General features: G+C 40.5%; 1 protein-coding gene across 1 annotated transcript in view; it reads right to left on the bottom strand.

Moving 5' to 3' along the window:
* Nucleotides 1-6,308: 6,308 nt before the first annotated feature.
* Nucleotides 6,309-13,771, bottom strand: part of LOC144805762 (uncharacterized) — a 31,054-nt gene continuing 23,591 nt past the window's right edge. Inside the window, exon 3 of the mRNA XM_078672251.1 lies at nucleotides 6,309-9,178. Coding sequence (XP_078528377.1) covers nucleotides 6,309-7,772 — 1,464 coding nt within the window. The 5' untranslated portion in view covers nucleotides 7,773-9,178. The remainder of the gene's footprint in view (nucleotides 9,179-13,771) is intronic.

Raw genomic sequence — 13,771 nt, 5'->3', positions numbered from 1 at the left:
ATTTGACTCATGATTACAACCTGAATGCTTTCTGGAAAGGAACCGCCGTATGGGGTTCAAAATCACATCTTTTCCAACAATAGGATTAAAATGATAAACTTAAATTAAAATTTGATTTATTGATTTAGGCCTTTTTGGAGATCAACAATTTTAAATATATACAAAATCCATACACTTTTTTAAAATTGTCACCTAAACTTGAATTCAATCCACCTTTTGATTAAACACTTCCCATTCCAGTAGGCATCACAGGACCACTTGTTGTTATCTTCCCAATTAGTGATAATGTTTTTAGATGGCAACAACAATAAATATGTTTAGAATTTTACCTCCGAAAGCAAAAACATGCCATTTCTGAATCATGGTGCACAATAAAATGTAGGAACAGAAAAGCATCTGTAGGTATAGCATTCATTAAGGTTTGACCAGGCTTAAAACTAGAATTCCTGAACTTTTGGACATTTAAATGTCATATTTTAAAAGAGTTCTAACAGCCCCGGCATGAGCTCCGTGAAAAATTGAAGATGAGTGAATTGTACTTAGACAACATGTGCTGATTAGTAATCTATTGATGTAAAATACAGTGGTCAGGCAATGCTTGTGGATCTAATCTATTTAGATGTTAACTCCATAGTTTGTTCAATAAATTGACTGAGCATAATACTTGAAGGTCCATCTCTCAAATCAGTTCTATTACAGTTTTATTTGCAATAACACTAAAAGAGATCAATGATAAATAGGTTTTAAAAGCCATGGGTGGGATTGATCCTTGGTTTAAATCTAGATTATTGTCTGCAATAGAAACCAGTACAAACAGATCAAATCTAAACGCATTGAATATGTTTATTATGTTGGTTTAGAGTAAACACAGATGACACACATTGTTCCTGAAACTCAGAAAATGTATCAAAAGATTATGATTACAACCTATTTTAAGTCCAGAGACCGGTTTAGATGCTTTCCTGTTTAAGTGACAACATTTGCAAATATATTTAACAAAACATTAAAGCTGGATGTCAGAAATTCTGTCTTTAAGCATTGTGTAAGAGTTATGTGTGATTGTTTTTATTTGATCTGAAGCAACACTAACACTAAATAGGTACGCCCACCGGTTATCATTCAACCAACATTATTAGCAAACCTAATTTGGAGGGAATTGAGAAAAATTGACTCATGTACCAAGGGTTTTATTGTTCAAAAATCCACTGGTTCGGTAATGCACAGAGTTTGCAAATGCTAAACCCCTTTTTGAAATGTACTAAGCCCATTTAACAATTCAGAATTTGGAAGTGGAATGTTCATAGAGTCCCTTCTAAATACGTAATACATCCTTAAGGTATGTATGAAGCTTTGAAACCATACGTGGGCTGAAAAACTGTAACAGGCAGTAGTAACCCAAGGGGACATTTGTGAATCTGAAAGTAAAATGGGGTGCATTAAAAATACCTTTATTTAAAAGCCATCACAGACACAGTAGTGTGCTGACTCCACAAGCAACCACTTTTACCAAATGGATTATTAATACATGAACCTCAGTATTTCCTATATATTGCTGAAATGTAGTCTAATATTTTTGTCATGTGGTGTAAATATTTGTTTCTAATATTTTATTTTCAATTTCAATATTGTCATGAAATGTACCTATTCTTTTTGTCAAACATATTGAAATATCTTTGTCATAATTTTTGGGGCATTCTAAAAAATGTTTTCACTCTCTAACTTAAAGCTTCCTAAGAAAAATACTGACGCGCAGTCCTGGTTTCTCCTAGATCATTTAGCTTTCTCACTAAACCAAGCACAATATTGATTTGAGAGAGGTGGTTATTGAAGTCATACGCACTGGGGTTAGCTTACAAAAGTCAAATATAGAACTTCCTTTATCTTTAGAAATAATACTTGCAAATGTTTATGTCCAATAATTTCAGATAATTTACTGATAAAGATATCAGATAAAAAGATCCCCTAATTTCTTATACCTTGTGCTATCAAAAATCTGCTAGAATTAACAGACTTCTCTTCTAGATAAATCCAGGTATGAAGAAGGTATTAAATGCGTTTATCAACTTTCTGTTATTTTAACACATTTTCTCAGTGCAAAGAGTATTTTTCCTACATTGATCACAACATTTCAAGCAATGGCCTGTGCTTAAACGTACAATGAAGGGGTAAAAATGTATTTCTACCACAATCAAGAAACCCTTGGGTCTATGAGGATTACTGTTGCAAATGAAGACCTAGCTAAGATTAAATATCCCTTTAAAGGGAAGATTTCCCTCACCCACCATAGTTGGCATGCTTCCTCATTCGGAATCTTCTCCCACCATTATACCTAGTTACAGTACAGGGTACAGCCCCCTCACTGAGAGGGAGGAGTTCAGGCATGTTTTGTTATAGAGAATGTTATACGAAATACCACAAAAATGAGCTCAGGGTAGTGGGGGGCAGCAGAGTGAAAGTTAATAAGAGGTCAACATGTTTCAGCCTATTAACCCTCCAAAGAGGTGTTTGCTGCTTTCTTCAGGACCTAATCAAAAGTGCTGCTGTTCATTGTACTCAAATAATAACAATCGTTGGCATAGCCAATAGGTCTCGCCTTTGGGACTTATAAGTGTTTAGCCATGCAGATCCAGTAACAATGTGAAAAAATTTCTCTTAAAAAATAAGACTATAAACTAACTAAGCTAGACGTGACTTTATAACTGGTTAATCAAATGTTTCTGGAGGTTTAGTATATATAAAAAACTCCTTTTTTATGGCCTGTCATATAAAATTGATGCTCTAAATTTTGGTAAGAGTACACAATTTCAAAATATTCAATTCTGCTTTTATATCAATTTACTTTTGAAAGCTTGAAGTGAAAGAGAATTCTAAATGTCATTTGCTTATGAGTAGGCTCTAATGACTATTTCCGGATGACAATGTAGTTAGCATTTTTTTGTAAAAGATGTGTTAGAAGTATGGGTAGGGAAAATGGCTATTTTGGCCAAAGGCTCCCCTTTCTTTATGCATGCTAGTTTTAATTTGTACACAGAATCACAAATGTTTTATGTGGTACACTATCATGTTAGATGAATCGGTTTTACCCTTTTGATAAGCAAGAGATGACGATGAACCGTTTTTTCGTCCCTGGTTTTAAATGGATTCAGGTTGGAACAGACGAGGTGTTGGTTGACTGCCTCAGAAAATAGTTGTTTCCCGCATGCTGCTTTCATGCGACTTAAATCCCTTCAGTCCAAGAGGCGGCTGCATGCCTGCAGATATGGCCAGATCAGTACTTGGCTGGTTCAGTTCACCAGTGGGGCTAGAATAGAAGCTGTTAAGGGCAGGGGCTTAGCTTCCTATTGGTGCAGCAGGTGCAGTGGCACCAGGCCCCAGGCGCGTTAAAGGCCCACTGAACCCTGATAACTGCTGTTTGTCACAGTTCAAACAAAGGCCTGAGGGGCCCACAGAACAATGATTATTGCTGTTTTCCACAGTCCAAACAGAAGGCAGGGGTCACATTTCCTTTCTTGCCTTAGGGCCCAGGGCCCACTGGCTAGGCCACTGGTTAAGGATGCAGTGGGGAAGAGGTGGGGAGACAGGTGGATATTTAAACAGCTCGACAATGACTTCATGCCTGGGTATTAAAGTATTCATTGCAATTAAGGACTGAAGCAGGAATAGATCTCATAATATAGGGAGGCCTACTTACAAATGCAGCTCGATAAGCGGCTGCCTTTTAACATCTCACTTATCACCTCTCCTAATTTACAGTTTTATTTTAGATGCAGACTTAAATCGTGACCTTTGAATATGTTTATCTATCTTTAGGTTCCAAATGGCCCATCTTTTCCATATGCAAGTATCAGACAGGTCGGGAACACCCAATGGCGTTGAACTTCATAAAGCCACATTAATCACTGGTCTTGAAATGCAAATGGAAGCATTAGGCACGCAGAGGTGTATTCTACGTAATCTCATTATGTACCTTAGTATACAAGTAGTACCACATTCTTTGTATACCTGAATTAAATAGGCACACAAAATAGTACTGTATTTAAAGGCCCAGTTCAGAATTACAGGGAAGGTGCACTGTCCCAGACTACACAACAGTGCAGTCTTCAGTGGGTGCTGTCATGTCACACAGGGGGAGTACACCAGATTATGCTGAAAAAAGCATGTGGTGCCCCAACGTAGGTACCCTTGTAAACCACCAGTCTGCTTACAAAGTAAACCGTCTGGCAGCTATTAAACGAGGTGGCACGTTTCCCATGAAGGTGGTTGGGGTCTGTCACCATCCTGTCAGGTGGGGGTATACAATCAGTGTGCCTCCTAACTGCTTGTTTGCCCTTTCGCCCGTGTCAATAATACAGTGCAGTCGCAAGACAAAAGGTTTCCCCACATTTGAATGTGGCCATGCCCAATACAAAGGAAAGCATGCGCGCTGAGAATCTCTCCTACGTGATCCACACTACATAAAGGGCTATGGAAGTGTCTGCAGCCTCTTCTGTAGAACAAAAGCCAAAATGCCCATGGGACGCAGAAAGAGGGTGCACTCTGATGCTTCATCATGTACGAAGCCTTTGGCGTTCGTCTGTACTAAGCGAGTGACAGAGTTTAGTGGAGTGTTTATTGCCCTCTATGTCACTCTACTTCTAAGCACCTACTACAACTTGGACAGTGGTTACTGTCATATGCTAACCTACATTATGCTTAATATAAATAGCACAAAATGTCGGCGTTTGTGTCTGCCTACAATGTGGACCTGATACAAATAACAGTACCTACAAGGTGGATGTTACAATTCAACAAGAGTCTAAAATACTTCAGCACAACTGACTTTGCATCAATATTACGGGGCATCAGTCTTGATGGCAAGACAACTTTGTATACATTATTATCAGAGACTATACTTGCCTCTTGGATACAACTTTACAACAGAATTTTATGAATTTTCGTACAGTTGTATTTATATAATAAAACAACCTACCCACAATAATTGATCTATCTATTCATCTTTTTGGGTTCTGGAGTAGCATGCTACTCGTTGAGGGGTAGCAAGCGCTATATAAATGAAAACCCTTCCCTCTTCTATCCCTCCACTCTCTTTTTCAACTCAACTAACAGACCAACATTTCCAGCTCTCAAATACATTTTATATTTCTCTACACTAATTCACCACTAATCATTTTTGGATCCTGGAGTAGCGTGCTACTCGCCGAAAAAGCGCTTCAAATTGACCCTAACGCACTTCGCTGCTCGCAGAACTCCACGTTGAGCGGTTGACTTTTTTTTACACTTTGCGGAGCTCTTCATTGAGGAACACCGCCTAGGCCTAATCTTATCATGAAAATCTAGATTTCAGTCATATGTTAAGAAACAAGTGTGAGTAGAAACCTTTTGGATGGAGAAAATGTAAGACATTAATATTGTGAATTTTTTGTTAATTAGTTGATGTTTGCAAGTACGAACACTTCTCTGTGTCAAGTAAAGACCTTGAGAGTTTTGTAACTTTCAGATACTCAAATTGTGAATTTTGTTGCAATTAAAACATTTTCAAGGCCTGACATTTCTTTGGATGTTGCATGCCGGCAGCCTAAGTTATCCTGCAAGAATTTCTTGATTAATCCTATTGCAACTACAATATGTGCTCTCTCATGTAAAGTCAGGTCGTTAAAAGCTTTTCTGCAACTCAAGATACGCCTTACTTTTCACCTCATGTGGATGCATTTCTCATGTTTAGTGAGATCTCCTTTCTGAGTATAACGTTTCTGGCTTTCCCCTCCTGTATAAGGCTTTAGTCCAGTGTGAATTCTCTCATGTGAAGTGACATAGTATTCAAGACTAAACCTTATCTGACATTCAGAACACACATAAGGCTTTTTTCTTCCCTGTGAGTTTGCTCATGAAAAGTGAGAAGTAATTTGTGACCAAAACTTTGTTTGCATTTCAAGCACTCATAAGGTTTTTCCCCACAGTGAGATCTCTCATGAAGCATAACTCTGTCTTTCAGATTTAAGCTTTTATGGCATAAGGATTTTCTCCAGTGTGGAGTTTCTCATGGTGAGATAGCGTTTTTCTCTGCAGCTTTTCTGGCATTCAGAGCACTCATAAGGTTTTCATCAGTATAGAGTTGATTATGGTTAATGAGGCTGTGCCTATCAAAAAATAGGAATTTCTGCCATTCACAGCATAGGTAATGTTTTTTCCCTGTGTGCGTCTGCTCATGTAGAGTGAGATTGCATTTAAAATTGATGCTTTTCTGGCACTTGGAGCACTTTTTGTTATGGCGCTTGTAACCATCACTACCTCTGAATCTTTTCTGACATTTAGAGCACTGATAATGATTTTCCCCCAGTGTGGATTCTCACATGTGCAGTGAGATCAAATTTACGGCTGAAACATTTTTGGCATTCGGAGCACTGATAAGGTTTTTCCCCAGTGTGGGTTCTTATATGCCGAGTGAGTATTCTTTTTTCACTGAAACATTTGTGGCATTCAATGCACTGATAAGGTTTTTCCCCAGTGTGGATTCTTGTATGTTCAGTAAGTCTGAATTTTATACTGAAACATTTCTGGCATTCAGAGCACTGATAGGGGTTTTCCCCAGTGTGGAATCTCGCATGTGCCATTAGAAGTGATTTACGGTTGAAATGTTTTGGGCATTCAGAGCACTGATAAGGGTTTTCCCCAGTGTGGATTCTTATGTGCTGTGTGAGACTACTTTTTAAACTGAAACATTTCTGGCATTCAGAGCACTGATAAGGTTTTTCCCCAGTGTGGGTTCTTATATGCACCGTGAGATGGCGTTTTTCATTGAAACATTTCTGGCATTCAGAGCACTGATAAGGTTGTTCCACAGAATGGGTCATTGCATGTTGAGAAAGACTTTGTTTGTTACAAAACCTTTTCTGGCATTCAGAGCACTGATATGGTTTTTCCCCAGTGTGGATTCTTGTATGTTCAGTGAGCCTGATTTTTACACTGAAACATTTCTGGCATTCAGAGCACTGAAAAGGTTTCTCCCCAGTGTGGGTTCTTATATGATGAGTGAGACTGTTTTTGTCAATGAAACATTTCTGGCATTCCGGGCACTGATAAGGTTTCTCTCCAGTGTGGGTTCTTCTATGCCGAGTGAGACTGTCTTTGACACTGAAACATTTCTGGCATTCCGAGCACTGATAAGGTTTTTCCCCAGTGTGGGTTCTTATATGATGAATGAGATTGTGTTTTGTACTGAAACATTTGTGGCATTCAGAGCACTGGTAAAGTTTTTCCCCAGTGTGGGTTAATACATGTTTAGAAAGACTTTGTTTTTTACAAAACCTTTTCTTGCATTCAGAGCACTGATAAGGTTTTTCCCCAGTGTGGGTCCTTGTATGTACAGTAAGGTCTCTTTTTTCACTGAAATATTTCTGGCATTCAGAGCACTGGTAAGGTTTTTCCCCAGTGTGGATTCTTATGTGCTTTGTGAGACTACTTTTTAAACTGAAACCTTTCTGGCATTCAGAGCATTGATAAGGTTTTTCCCCAGTGTGGGTTAATACATGTTGAGAAAGACTTTGTTTTTTACAAAACCTTTTCTGGCATTCAGAGCACTGGTAAGGTTTTTCCACAGAGTGGGTTAATGCATGTCGATAAAGATGCGGTTTGAAACTAAACCTTTTCTGGCATTCAGAGCACTGATAAGGTTTTTCCCCAGTGTGGATTCTCATATGCGCAGTGAGATAATATTTACTGCAGAAACTCTTTTGGCATTCAGAGCACTGAGAGAGGTTTTTCCAAGTGCGCATTCTCTCAAATTCAGTGAGATGAGATTTATGGCTGAATCTTTTTTGGCACAGGTAACTTTTTTCCCCAACTTGGGTTACTTTGCTTTGATTGAGGCGGGTTTTAACACTGAATTTGTTATCACAGCCCGTGTTTTAATAAGATGTATTCCTAGAGTTAATATCTCTACATTTAGTTTTCTCTTGCTTATATGCCACGGTAAGAGTGAACCCGATTTTAGAATCTGGCTTGTTTAGATAATGCTCAGCATTTATCTCTAAAAGAAATTGTGTGTAATCTTCTTAACACTTGAATTGAGCAAAATATGACTGGATGCAGCCCTTTAAAACCTGTTGAAATGTTTCTAGCAGATAACAGTCTTTTGGTTATAGCCTCTCCAGAAGCAACTTATTTTGTGACTGAAGTTTTTCTCAAATCTATTTGTATAGGTTCTTAGCAATGCAGTGATAAGGTGTTAGTCTGATATTTAATGATTAAACTGTTAAGTACCTTTTTGCACTGGTGTAATGGCAGTAACTGAGAACATTAGAACATGCACAGTAATATTGTTTCTCACCAGTCGCAGAACAGCAGTTTCTTTTACCCTTTCTATGTTTGGTGTAAGGTTAAGGATTGTAGTTCTGAAGACGAGGATTTATTTACATTAGCTATAGTGCAACGGTGCTCATTTAATCCATTTTTATATTTAACAGTTTTACATATCACTCCTGCACAACAGATAAGGTTGAGGCGATGTACATAGATTTACAGAACAGCACACAATAAAAAGAAAACAATCTGAGATGGTCCTGAACACAATAAAGTGGTGAATTTTTAAGGTTTTCGCCAGAGTGAGCAGAGTGGTTCGAGGTGTTATATCCCGAGGCAGATAGTCTCAAACTTGCGTAACTGGTTAAAAATGGTTGTTGAACAAAGGTGATTTTCCAATCTTTTGGTTGTTAGCGTGTCAGCTTCGGAGTCTTCTATCAGTGTCGTTTCTTTGATGGTTTGCAGAAGAAACCTTTTGTTATATCTTTCTTTTATGCAGTGTGTGCTTCCTCTCTGGAATTACATGATGCTTTAGATCATGCGTGCTTTAGATGAACGTTATTCTGTCATGCTGAGGCAATTTGTCTTTCTGATAATATTTCAGATGAGGATGTTGTGATTGGTCTTTCTGGCACTATTTCTGATGCTGTGTGGACAGATATGACTTTGCTCTGGGTTAATGAAATGCAAAATTAGAGACTTCACTTACAGGTATAGTACTTTCCTCAGCACCCACTTCCTCGCCACACCTAGATTTTGGAAATTGTTTAAACTTAGAATGCTGGATGTCCTTCAGTTTTTCAAAATAATCCTTCTTATGGCACTAACATTCAGTTGGCTGGTGCTAAATCTTGCTTTCTTCGTCCGTAATTTCAATCACCTATAGTATTAAAATGAAATAGTTAATACATGTAAATATCCCCAAAAATAATTTACAAGCCACATCAATGCAGAATTGCAGAATTTTGAAAGTGTTGAGCTGTTCTTCAGACAGAGCACAGTGTAGAATGGTAGCCTGAGAGTACTTGGATCTAAGAGTGAGGTTTTGTAGAATTTCCATTTAAGCTCACAAAGGATACATGCACCCTATGGAGTTGTAACATTGAATCCCAAAGGCAGAAATTAAAGTCATATGCACTGGCACCAAACAGATATTTAAAAAAGGATACTATTAAATACATTTTAAAGTAGATTTCTGGGACGGGAATTTTCCCTCCATGGACAACAGGCATTTTTCCCCTGCCCTGAGTTACCACCTACTTGTATCTGGTATCCTGACTTTGAGTTTGGCCTCTGCCGCACGCAAATCTATTGTGTATTGCGAGGACTATGCCTAGACATATCCCTCAACTATGGTCCAGAGTATCAATCGAGGGCAATGAAATTAAGGCGTACTTTCATGTGTTCATTTTATTCCATCTGATTATCAGTTGTTAGGGTTTTCGGCACCTGGATGTACCGGGTGCAGAAAAGCAGGACACAATTTTTGTCCAGACAAGAAAATTAGACTGAAACGACGCACAAGACTCTGGGTGCAGCAGAAGCAGCCAAGACTTATGCTGTTTTTTTACTAACTGGGGGAAACACATAATTCTTCCCTTTGTTAGACATTTCTTTACCCTTCCCTCCCTGGCTTCACCCATCGCCCCCCCCCAACCAACCACATGAATATATCTACCACCTGCTTAAATCAAGTGGTAAATAAAAGCCAAAAAACACTATGAAATAGTGAATGGCATGTGATTTGACAGGCAGAAGAATCTGTTCCTCGTGGCAACTCCCCAGTCAATGGCGTCAAACTTCTGACTGCACGTTACTGGGGTAAATATACCACAAAGTTTTAAAAAAACAATTACATGAGATTTTTCTGCCACCCCAGTACTATGCAACTTCTAACAAGGGACTATGAGAGGTCTTGGACCGGTCCTGTGACCTGGAGGGTCGCACTAAGTGTGCCCTTATTTAAGACAGAGGACTGTCATGGGTTTAACAGCTAGAGCGGTGGTGGCAATGCACCCTGTTGTAAGGATCAATAGCCTGATGAGATCTTTGCATCATGGTCAGTGGAGTGGCTTCCTACTGACACACCCATGGAATGCTCCATTTCTATGCATGTGCCCAGACTTTGCGCTAACATCAAGTGTGTGTTTAGGGTGTTGGTGTGCATAGCATAAATGCAATGTGAGAGTGCGATAGAGTAAACCGCATCTCCTGCCTGCCAGTTGTGTATGCATGTGGGACCATCTATCCCTTTTTTATACCCTAGTTCAGAGTCCCCTGTTACCAAGGAATAAAGTGCTCTACAAAGTACTCAGGTGCCTGCTGTGACACCAGGGATAGTGTCAGCCTATCTAAGTTGAGGGGACATCACCTGAAGGCTGAATTACTTAATGGAGAAGCTGTGTACCTGTCCTGAAGAGCCTAGAAGTCTGCCTAGAAGCCTGCCTGCCTGGTAAGAAAGGGAAGGGAGGACAAGGCTGTCCTGGAAGAAGCAAGGTCCGACACATCCTCGTTATCTGTAGGGCGGGCCGGAAAGCCATCCAGCAGGACCAACTAGTCTGAGGCACTCCCCCCCCCCCCACCCCACCAAGACTCTCCCAACAGTTCAAGGCAAAAAATAAAACTCTACGACAAAGTGATTGTTGAGGCCCAGTTGGAAGATTGTGTGCTGCCAACGGCGTTTTCAAGGTTGCATTTGCCAAATTCCTAACACAACAGGGTCTGAATCTACTGGCTTCCTGGAGAGCCTGTGTTGGGCTTTTAGCTGCTGAATTTCTGACTACTCTGTGTCAGAGGCCCATGAGGGACTACAACTACTCCAGTGTCGAACACCCTGTCTGAGCTTATGCCTGTGGTCCAGCCGGCCACAGTGTGGGCTCAATTGCTGACGGTCGGGCCTCCAGAGGGCCTGCACTTACCGACAGGCCAGGTGTGACTGCTACCTTGGGACTGCTGATCTTCAGGCAAAGGCAAAGAAAAGACAGAGTGGGTGCCCTACTGAATGCAGCACTACATCCAGGACAAAAGCGCACCACAAAAGCCTGCTGGTGGGTCACTGCTCTCTCGAGTGTTCGGGCGTGCTATTCAAGTGCCGGGAAACAGGCAAGAGACCCAGACAAGACTGACTCATCCTGTGGAAGGATAAGATGCTTACGACAGAGCATACACGCATTGGGGTGACTGGAGTGACAGAACTGCACCTATACTATATTCATGATACTCCTAAATGCCCCTAGAGGGGAAGAGGGGATCAGAACCGGACGCACCTGTCTACAGCACATGGTAGTCTAGCATGCCTGCACCATCCTTTCACCCAGACTGTCCATAAAGTTGATTTTAGAGATGTTACGCACATAGCAGGGGGAATCTCAGACCATTCGCTGGTTGAGGTGCAACTCGATGCTCTGGTTGTGGACTTCATCCTACCCCCAAGGATTGATCCGTGATATTTAAAAGACAAGACATTCAAAGCTCGTATGCGAGATAGAGCAGAATTCTATTTTAAGGAGAATGGGTGGCCTGTTGAATCAGCTTGCATGCTATAGGGTGAAATTAAGGCAGTGATTCGCGGCCAGACACAAGCCTTGATTGGGAGAATGTCGAAGGAACGTAAATTGAAGTGCGAGGCTCAGGACAAGGAATGTGCTTTCCTGGAGGTTCGCTTGGCAAGTGGGGAATCAGTTTCTCTCCCATTACACCATCAACTGAAGCAGCATACATTAAGAGCACTAATGGAAAATAGCGTGCACTCATGCGCTGGCTACCCAGCATTGTCTCTATGATGTCGGTGATAAAGCCAATGAGTTGCTTACATGATTAGAGAGACAAGACAAAGGAAGGAACTGGATCCTTGAGGACACAGACAACAAGGGGATGGAAATACTGGGAGAGACTTCCTGAAAGACCTGACCCTGCCAATGTTTACAAATGAGGACCGAGACGCACTAGACCAAGACCTGACAGTAGACTAAATCAATAAGACAATAAGAACCTTGCAAGTAGGGCAAGCGACGGGGCCTGATGAGCTCCCGTTAGAATTATATAAAAGCATGATGGATAATATCAGGGAGTACCTCCAGAGTAGGTTTCAGACTGCCTGAAAATAAGGGTGTATCCCGGAGCACCAAAGAACGTCTGAGGTGGTGGTCATCCCAACAACCATTAGAAATGCAATAGGTCTCGGATTTATTTGAGTTAGAGCTAATGGCATTGTAAATGGCAAAGTCTTTTAGCCATGTGTTATGGAGTGTATGCATGTGGTGTGTAGTGGAATTATGTGGGTTGGATTGGAATTGTAGCAATGGTGGCATGCTGCGCTTTAGATGAATATGTTTAAAAGTAAAGTGCACCATACTGCGATTGCTACAATAGTTAATTGTGGATGTGTTAACAATTGATGTGTGCACTGATGCCTGGTGGTGTGTGTGCCTGTAGAAATTGTGCACTGATGGCTGGTGGTGTGTGTGCTTGGTGGAAGCGTGCACTGCCGGCTGGAGGTGTGTGTGCTTGGTGGAAGCGTGCACTGATGTCTGGTGTTGTGTGCCTGGTGGAAGCCTGCACTGACAGCTGATGGTGTTTGTGCCCGGTGAAAGTGTGCAGTGACGGCTGGTGGTGTGTGTGTGTGGTTGCGTGTGTGGTGGTTAGTGTGTGGTGGTGTGTGTGGTGGTGAGTGTGTGGTGGTGTGTGTGGTGGTCTTATGTGTGTGGTCTTATGTGTGTGGTCTTATGTGTGTGGTCTTATGTGTGTGGTCTTATGTGAGTGGTCTTATGTGTGTGGTCTTATGTGTGTGTATCGTGATAGGGTCCGTCCAGCACTCTTTTACTTGACTTATTCTTACTTCAAACTCCTTCGTTGTTGTGCACTGCTACCTGTAGTGGTTAAGTCTACAACCACTTTTATCAATGTCTTGCAAAAAGTGAGACACCGGGGGGTCCCGATGCCTATGGTAACATCCTGCACACTTTCACATGAACCACTGGGTTCTCCTCTGGTATATGTGTATGCCAAAAATAATGATAATTCAAATTGTTTTCATTTGTATCAATATTCTTTGTTTATTCTTTCTTTTTCATTCGTTTGAATCCTTATGTTTTCAAAACAATCCTGTATCTCATCTCCCATTTACCCAATGCATTTCGGGTCTATGGTGACCCTTCTTCGGGGGTCTCTAATAAAGAAAATCAAGAAAAGGTCGCAATCAGCCCTTAAACTGAAATTACATTAATGCATAGTACACTGCGTTTATACAATGTGAACAAACATCTATAGTTCACCAAATAACCTGTATATACCATCACAGTCATTATTTACATCACACTTCTTTGTGTGTATCAACGTTAAAGATTACAAACACCAAAACTGGCCAAAATTTAACCAAAAATAATCAAGCCCCATGTTAGAAAATTATAGAAAATTATACCAACTACCATTCCGTTGTTCCACTCAACTAAATCAAAGTTTACTTAAATAAACA

Source organism: Lissotriton helveticus, assembly GCF_964261635.1.
Source record: "Lissotriton helveticus chromosome 1_1 unlocalized genomic scaffold, aLisHel1.1 SUPER_1_unloc_23, whole genome shotgun sequence".
NCBI lineage: Eukaryota > Metazoa > Chordata > Amphibia > Caudata > Salamandridae > Lissotriton > Lissotriton helveticus.
Note: the sequence above shows the minus strand (reverse complement) of the source record. Positions and strands in the feature narration are given on the sequence as shown.